Genomic DNA, 9,246 nt, shown 5'->3' on the forward strand with positions numbered 1-9,246 from the left:
TTCACCACAAAACTTGTTTTTGACATATACAGCTTTTTGTAACTCCTGCCATGAAAATCCTCTCGAGGGATTTGTTTTCAAGAAGAAACAGGAAGTGACATAAAGGACCCCCAAGTGGACTGGTTCCAAATAACAGGTAGGTGTGTATACAGCTACTAAAAAAGATAATAGTTTGGGGCGGACCACGTAATCGGTCTCTCATAACGTAACAAAAGAGCCGCGTACGAAATATGTTGATGTGCGCGTCGGACGGTATCTAATACAATATCTATTTTAGAATGTTTGTAGGGATGACACTTGGGCTTTAACTATCTAATAGTACTACTCAGAGATGTGCATAGTGAAAAGTGTTTTTTTTTTTTAAAACAAATGTTTTCCTGTAGCACCAAACAATAGTGTCTGTACGCTTCTTGATCACATCTCTGCGCTTGAAAAAATGGATCCTGATTGAATCGACTGCACTTCTATTCTTCTCCATTTGCAGAAAACCTGCTGAGCTCATTCTGCCTCAGAAGTAGACCGGGGGGCTTTACTGTCCGTTTTCTCTGATTTCATGCAACCAGATGGACAGCATGTGTGCTGTCATTAAAAAAATATATTGATAATTAAGACAATGTAACAGAGCTGGCATGTCCATAAAGCAGTACAGTATCGGGAAATGTGAAGGTACAAAATCCACAGATTGATTGATCAATCACTCGATGATAAAATTGTTGACATCATGTAATGCTGAGCATGTGCGACGAGCGCTGCAGTTGGCCGGCCACGCGAGGATTTTTGTGAGGTATGAAGGTATGAAGTCTGAAATGGGCTGGATAGAGCAAATTCAGTTCTTAACCACACAAGGAGAAGAACAAAATGGTGCGAAACAGCAAAAACAGAACTTTAGGCGTTTTTTCAAATGACATATTTGATTTTCAGACAGATTTTTCTGATAAGATACAAGATTTGTTACAGCGTTTGAAGGGTAGTAACACATTACATTTACACAAGTAACTTTTTCCATTATCTGTACTTTTGATGCACCATAGGTTTTACCTTTATTTGAGTATTTATGTGAAGAAGGATCGATACTTTTACTTTATCAGTCGACACAAGGACATGCAAGTATTTTTGGAGTGGGTACTTTGTGTGAAACATTTCAGAAGCAATAAACTACATCAGCCACTTCATCTCGGCCTCCTCCAGTAGTGAGTACTTTATATACTATAGCGTCACGCCGGTTCCGTGTACCTTGGTTTCCTTCCAGTCCGCCCCTGAATCCACATTATCGTTTCAGAAAACTTCATCTCCTTAGAAGCTGCCGAGTGTTCTGAATTAAAGTCGTGGCTAACACGGTCGCAGATGCTTGAAGCAATTAAACCAATTGGTGAACAACATTAAAGCAATACTGAAATTCTGGAGGCAACCTGACAAATGAAGTAACAACCACTCTTGGAAATAACAGCCACGATAATCGCCACGTTGCCAGGATCTAATGAGGTGGAAATCCGGCCTCTTCGATGCACAGGCACAACTGAGACCACGAGAGAACAGCCTCAGTTGGACCCATCTGGAAGCTAAACGGAGACATACGATGCAATGTTGTTGTTTTTTTTCAACCATTTTGAAAGTTACCAAGTGTCAAAATACACGTGAAACAGAACTCCATTACCCATGCACAGGTTTGAATCCTTCCGGGAAAAAGTCACCTTTTATTAGCTTCCCCAGATGACAACAATATGCCCTTTTAATAGGTCAAGACTTAAAATTGCCCATATGTGTGAATGTGAGCAAAAACTGTTGTTAGTCCACAAGTGCCCTCCGAGTGAATGACTGGCAACCAGTCCCAGATGTACCCCCACCCCCGGAAGACAGCTGTGAAGACAATTAGGAGAGAAGATTGATGGACTGATAGAGGAAAACCTTCTTACAATTTATTTACATATCTAAGGGGGCATTTGGTCACATTAGCATTTTCTGAGAAAAAAAAAAAGAAAAGGTGACAGAGCCAAATATATTTTTCATGTTAATTATAAGGTATATTTGATCCCTGTTCTTGACATGACTGGACAATCAACAGCAGGGTTGAAACTTGGAGCAATTAGAAAAATGGGTTTCTATAATTATGGATATTTCCCAAAGGAATACAACAGTTACAGGAAGAGAAAATAAACACACAAAGAAATACATCACCATACAATAAATAGTGTACAGTATATAACATACAAAGAGTTGAGAAAGAATGATTAAAATACATAGGAAGAAAGTGGTGTGAGCTGAGCATTGATTGATTTCAGTGTCTTGACACTTATAGACATCACTATACCATATTTAAAAGCTTCAACTTCATTAAATGCATGTAGTCCTGGCCATCTGACCTCAGTACAGTGGAAAATCCTTCTTAATCGTTCTTTTTTTTTTCCCAAAACTTTAATTTATTTATTTATTTTTTTTAAATCAAACAAATCAGCCTGTGCCACTGTCAGAAAATAGCTAAGATTCACTTCCAAGACAGGCAATAATATCAAGTGACCTTTTAATATTATTACTGGTAAACTGAAATTAGTACTCAACCTTTGATGAGATCTTGCACTTTTTTTTTCCACTTGTACAACCACGGACTTGACAGGAAGATAATGTCATGGGCAGGAGGCACGGGCTAGACCCAAATGCAGGACTCCCAGCCAAAGGCATCATGTTGAAAGTGGGTTTATTCCAAACTGAGGTCATGGTTTGAGCAGTCCAAAAAGCCAGAGGCACAAAAACGCAAGGTTACAGGCAAAGTCCAATGACTTTGAGGCAAAATTTGGAATCGTGAACAAAAACGTAACGAGACTATGAAGGCACAGACTCGCTGTGACAAATGGATGCTCTACACAAGCCTTATGAATTTACGCACAATAGTGAAGAATCCAACATGCAGTAATGCAACGCAGCGAATTTGCAAATGCCGATGCCACATTCAAAACTTAAATGTCTGGTCTAATTAGCGTCTAATGCGAAGCAGCTGTGTGACAGATGCCAGAGGCGGTACTGCCCAGGGCAGTGGTAAGAGATAATTGTGAGTGCCTGGGAGTTGAGCCTCTTCATATTAAGCTCTATTCACTCTCACTAAATAACTAATAGTATTTCTTTTTGGGTTTAAAAAAAAAAAAAAAAAAAAGGATGAGCATTTGTGTTCATTTTGTCAGCAGCAGTTTTCTCTGCCATTAATGTTGTATTTGCTCAGTCTGTTCTTTCTTGTTCCGTCATGACCTCTGACCTTTACTGTGGCAAGAGAGGCAGGAAGTTCTTTAAAAGTTGTCCTCAGCTACTTTGTGGCCTCCTGGATGTGTCATTGACATACTCTTTTGTCGGCTGGGCACTCTTGGAAAGGTTCGCCCCTGTTCCATGTTTTCTCCATGTGAGGATAATGGTTCTACCTATGGTACGTTACAATCCTAAAGCTTTGGAAATGCGTTTGTGACCCTTTCCAGATTGATAAATGTTAGTTGTTTCATTTCTCAACTCTTCTGATCAGATTTTTTGTCTGACTTGATTTTGCCGATTGAGATTCCTTTTAAGGCGGCACGGTGTATCCGCTGGAAAGCGTTGGCCTCACAGTTCTGTGGTCCCCAGTTTAATCCCGGACCTGCCTGTGTGGAGTTTCCATGTTCTCCCCGTGCCTGCGTGGGTTTTCTCCGGGCACTCCGGTTTCCTCCCACATCACAAAAACATGCAAAATTAATTGGCCACTCTAAATTGCCTCTATGTGTGATTGTGAGTGCGACTGTCTGTCTGTCTCTGTGTGCCCTGCGATTTGCTGGCAACCGGTTCAGGGTGTACCCTGTCTCCTGCCCATTGACAGCTGGGATAGGCTCCAGCACTCCCGCGACCCTTGTGAGAATAAGCGCCAAAGAAAATGGATGGATGGATGGATATTTTAAATTCACTTGGATTATATATGTCTAATATTTACATTGTTTTGATGCTATTAAACAAAGTCGGTAAACTATGCAAAAATGTAAGCATTTCAGAAGGGGGGCAATACATTTTATTCATGTGCAGCACGTTTTGGAAATGTCAAGGTAACATCATGAGAATGAGAAGGTTTGTTCGCAACACCTGTGGTACCACAAATAGCAGGGGAAAGACTCCAATGCTATGTTTATCTAATCAGTACGAGTCATTTCACTAACTGATAGACCCGAGGTTGATCACTCAATTGCGCCCTTCTGCCGTGTTGGAATTCGCCAACGTTGTGGCAGTTCACTCACCTGACTTCCATGCGGGGTTCAGTTTGCACTCAGTGACAGGAATGAATGATTGTCAGACTGACTGCTTTTCACCCAAAGTAATCTGGGAAAGGCTACGGCTCCCTGTGACTCTGATCAGGATAAGCGGAATAGACAATTGAAGGAGAGATGCCTCATTTGTCTACTGTGGCCTGCGTGAGAAACATAATATTTTCCATCTGCTGTAGATTTGCTGAAATTGACCAATGAGGGAGCCCATCTACTGGTAATTCCTAAAGCAATGGAAAGAACCCATTCTTCAAGTCTCGTTTTCCATACAAACTCCAGATGGGATTTGAACCCTGGTCCTCAGAACTGTAAGGGCAATGGTCTAAAGCTGCGACAACATGATGCCGTTTCAAAAACAGTAATATTTAAAATTATTTGGTTCATGTTGATGACATCAGTCTTTAAGTTGTGTGGTGTACATTACCAAGTAATTGGAATGGTTAAAATTATTTTTTTAATGTGATAATTATAAGTGATAAAGATAAGTGAGACTACTAAGTAAGTAAAGTTTGTTTTTTCTAACCCAGTTACTTTTTAAATCAAGTAAGCAGTAGCTTCTTTTTCACGCAACTTTGGCGACACTTCATTTGAGTATGTTTTAAGGTGGAAGAAGACTAAAGCATGAGTCCACCTGAACGAATAAAAAGACATGAAGAGATTGCATACATCAAGTGGATTTCTTTATTTGGCTGATGCGTGCTGAATCTAAAATGGGTTCAGCATAGGAGAGATGCCATTGCTCATTATGATCTACATCTTAAATAAAAACTATGTTTGCTTCAAGACAAAAAGCTGTGAACATTTTGGAGTACCTCTTCAATCACTGAGACATGGAAAATAAATAACTATTTCCCATTTTAAATTACTTCTGTCTTCATTTTTATGCAAGGCACATAGTCTGCAACCTTTTGAGTGGGGAAAATACACTCACCGGACACTTCATTAAAACAGCACAATTTGGTGCGATTCTGTGACGATGTAAAGCAAAGTTTCTGACACTTTCTACAAAGCTAAGAATACTCATTTTTGACAATGTTGGATCAGTATTATTCCAACAATATGAAACAATTATTATTATTATTATTATTATGATTCTGATAGAAGTATTTAAATATGGTAATGAAATTATTTGCTTGTACAATGTATGTAAAATGTCATCCTCCTAAAATATACATTATTTTTCTCAAATCATTATTACTGTACATTTATTATAGTGATATACATGCATTGTTTACATCTTTCATTATATTTGAATACTTTTTCCATTGCCCTAATTTTTCTGTTCTCACACAGTTCTATTGCTTAAGTAAGAAACAAGTAGTCCATTTCAAATTTAAATAATAAAAGCCTTCACACAGTCACGTAAAGTTAAAGAAAGGAAAATCGGACTGACGTCGTGCCATCGGCAGATTCCTGTCTCATCTTTTTCAGTGCCGTCATCCTCCTCAATCGTCCTCCCAGCTCCTCAGTAGAAATAGCTTCCAAACACAGCCACCGCACAGAACAAGGTTTCCTGTTAACGTGACAAAAATATTCAGGGAACAAAAAAATACACCAACACAAATCCCCTACAAAAATCATACAGCAGACTGAGAAGAATAAAAATACTAACATTCATGAAAACATCTTCTGCGTAGTTGTCTGTATCAGCATCCCATAAACACCTTGAAGACATCCTGACAAAAGACACAAAGTCTTCATTAATTGGAATCCACATTCCAGAATATGTGAGTGACACAGTCTCAGTCACAGCACTGACTCGCTGACGGAGACTGTTTAACACAATGTTTATCACATTCTGAATGTTTACTGTAACACTAAACTGTAACTGTAAAGTGCTGTGATAATGTCGGTCAGTGAAGGAACAGATGTGGTGTCCATAAGATTCTAAAAGAATTATACATATAAATAAATGTTGACAATGGAAATGGCTGAAATGCTCGACTTCCTCATGAAAGTTATTACCACCAAGTATCACAAAAAACTATAAATGCATGGTGATAAACTATTAAATATACAGTTGCTCTGCTAAGTGGGGGAGTTGGTAAATTGTTGTTTCATCAAAAATGTCATAAATGTGACAAATGTTAAAGAAGTCTTTTTTTTTTTTTTTTTAACTCTGATGAGATGCTATACACTTTGTTAAAACAATGGTACATTTTCAACAGCAGACATACAACTAAGTTAGAATTTATCCATGTATGATATTATTATATCCATCCATTTTCTTTTACGGCTCATCCTCAAGAGGGTCGCGGGGAGTGCTGGAGCCTACCCCAGCTGTCAAAGGGTAGGAGGCGGGGTACACCCTGAACTGGTTGCCAGCCAATTGCAGGGCACGTAAGACAGGCAACAGTCACACACACAAAATCAAATCTCGGGGTAATTTAGAGTGTCCAATTAATGATGCATATTTTTGGGATGTGGGAGGAAACCGGAGTGCACAGAGAAATTCCACACAGGCACGGGGAGGACATGCAAACTCCACACAGGCAGGGCAGGGATCGAACCCGGGTCCTCAGAACTGTGAGGCCAACACTTTACCAGCTGTATCACCGTGCCGCCGATATCATTTTAATCTCTATGTATTCATACAGTAGGGATTGGCAGCCGTTCATCTATGAAGAATAAGTAGACTAGGACAAACTGGACATCATGGTTCAATTCCGGGTGCGGAGACGCTCGTGTCTACTTCCAAGGTGGCCCACAAATTCTCTTTTTTCCCCCCCTCAGAGTTTCCACAATTAAAATTTAACACCATTAAATATAAATTCCTAGTAAAGGCAATCCAAGTAAATAACATGCACTTTTTAAATGGTGATTTTTGTTTATCGAGGGAAAAAAAAGATGAGCTACACAGTTCGGAATGAATAATAATTCAAATAATAATTAGAAACTTACTTGACACCTTGTCCACGCTGCTCTCCAATGGTCACCTGCACAACAAACTTATACCTGTGAAACCCTAAATCTATGAATGAAGAAAAATTCAACAACACGGTGATCAGTAATGATGAAAACAGTCAATTGGACATCCAATTTGACATTTGATTAAGGATTTGTTTATTTTCACTGTCAGGTTAGGTTAGCATGCCTGTGTTTGTGTGGTGGACTTGTATCACTCACTCTTCACTTTATTCTTCACACAGTCTGCCACCGTGCGGGTGAGCTCAGGGACCTCGTCTGGGTCGTATTGTACTTCAGACAGGCGTGCCTTCACCGTTTCGCGGATGCACTCCTTTACGACTGCAGGCTTGAATCTAGAATAAAGACAATGGCCAGAAAGTGGCCCAAATACACCTTGACAATAATGAGGTGCCCAAAATTATACTTGATTTCCATGCAACAATTCGAGGAACATTCTTTCAAAAACTAATGTACAACACTCACATGGTGAAACAAATTTCTCTTAATTTCAATGTTCCTAGCTCCTTCCTTAGATGCTTCGAGTCCAACCCTGAACTTGTTGTCATCCTGCAGTATTAAGCAGTATCTTAATTCTGCTCAATGCAGCAAGTAACAAGGATCGAGACTCGAGGATGTTCCACGGAGGAGTTATGAGGAGGAACCGCTGATGCTTCAAGTACGGAACCGTTTTAGCCCCTGAACAGCTATTTCAGTTTGAATGTGCACCATTTTGGTGAGCCTGTTTTATTTTGGCTAGTATTCAAGGTTCATAATTTTGTCAAATACATTGATCACATCAGAAAAATGAAGTGTTGATGCTTCGATGTTCTTACATTCCACGTAATAAATGAGCTATGGGTGCAGGGAATCTACAATATTGCCGGTGGACTATAAATTTGATTTATGGTACACATTTGGACGTTAACGACCAATTGCAAATAATCTTGATGATGGCATTGTGTCTGTCTCATTGGGAAAATCGCTTCAAGCAAATTAGGCCACGAAGATTGCCAGCACCATTTTGTTTAACCTGACTGGCAACCAGTTCAGGGTGCACCCCGCTTCCAACCCGATGACAGCTGGGATAGGCTCCAGCGCTCCCGCGACCCTTGTGAGGATAAGCGGCTCAGAAAAGGGATAGATGGATTTCTGTGGTTCTGAGACAGATGAACATGTTCCTCGATTTCAGCACGGAACTCGTTTTGGGCTTCAGCCCCGTCAAGATGTATATCAATAGTAAATGATTATTTATTTTTTATTATGTTTGATGTAAATCTGACAGTTTGCTCTCTGTGTCACTCAAAATGAGATTGCTCGAACAGACATCGCCCTTGAAATATCTAATAGAAACTATCGTGTATTTCAGCAACGTTATTTGGCTAATACAACAGTTTCAAATTTCTTATAGTGCACAATGGTTCCGGAGGTGATTTGAAAAACGTCCCTGCGTCATTGTAAAATGTAACATGAGAGCAACAAGTAGTTCACCAGCAGAGGCTTCCCTCACAACCGGGAAGGAAAACCTCAGTTTACGGTAGCTGGGAAACGCGAACGTCAGCTAGGCTTCAGCTACACGCTAATGTCACAAGAATATGAGTATGGCTTTAAAGCAACTCACTTGTGCTGATAGTTGGGGCGTATCAAGTATGTGTCTGAGCCTTCCATAGCATTCAATTGATTCAATAACTCAACAAAGGAAAGGTAGCAGAAAAATAAAAGCGAGGACGCCTGTAAAGTAAGCACGACATCGCCGGAAGTTGATTACACTTTCAGCCGGCATTCACCGGAAGTGACCGGAGGAAACGATTGCAAAAAGTAAAAATGGGTCGTCTGTTGAACAAAGTAATTGCAGTAAATTTTAGGATTTTGTTAAATCTATAAATATAAAACAATCAAATAAAATCAAGACAAGGTCGTAAATGAGCATGGCTTTTGATTCCTAATAACACATGACGCCACCTCGCAAACTATTTCAGTGTTTAACGTTCATACACCTGCAAAGATAGATACGTCCATCCATTTTCTTAGCTGCTTATCCTGACAAGGGTAGCGGGAGTGCTGGAGCCTATCCCAG

General features: G+C 39.8%; 1 protein-coding gene across 1 annotated transcript; it reads right to left on the minus strand.

Annotated features, from left to right (window-relative positions):
• Nucleotides 1-4,932: 4,932 nt before the first annotated feature.
• Nucleotides 4,933-9,155, minus strand: dynlt2b (dynein light chain Tctex-type 2B). Its single transcript, XM_061825499.1, has 5 exons — nucleotides 8,791-9,155; nucleotides 7,392-7,525; nucleotides 7,167-7,236; nucleotides 5,878-5,941; nucleotides 4,933-5,778 (listed from the first exon to the last, which is right to left on the minus strand). The coding sequence occupies exons 1-5, from the start codon at nucleotides 8,835-8,837 to the stop codon at nucleotides 5,731-5,733; spliced, it is 363 nt and encodes a 120-aa protein (XP_061681483.1). The 5' UTR covers nucleotides 8,838-9,155; the 3' UTR covers nucleotides 4,933-5,730.
• Between the last annotated feature and the right edge of the window lie 91 nt (nucleotides 9,156-9,246).

The sequence above is a fragment of the Syngnathoides biaculeatus genome, chromosome 7 (genome assembly GCF_019802595.1).
Source record: "Syngnathoides biaculeatus isolate LvHL_M chromosome 7, ASM1980259v1, whole genome shotgun sequence".
In the NCBI taxonomy this organism is placed as follows: domain Eukaryota; kingdom Metazoa; phylum Chordata; class Actinopteri; order Syngnathiformes; family Syngnathidae; genus Syngnathoides; species Syngnathoides biaculeatus.

Bases quoted from the DNA above. Each gene is read 5' to 3' on its own strand.
- dynlt2b (XM_061825499.1), bottom strand. From the start codon at position 8,837: ATGGAAGGCTCAGACACATACTTGATACGCCCCAACTATCAGCACAA. The intron at 7,237-7,391 runs GTGAGTGATACA...CTTCATTCATAG, and splicing joins TGTGAAGAATAAAGTGAAGA to ATTTAGGGTTTCACAGGTAT. The intron at 5,942-7,166 runs GTAAGTTTCTAA...GTCTTTTGTCAG, and splicing joins CAGCGTGGACAAGGTGTCAA to GATGTCTTCAAGGTGTTTAT.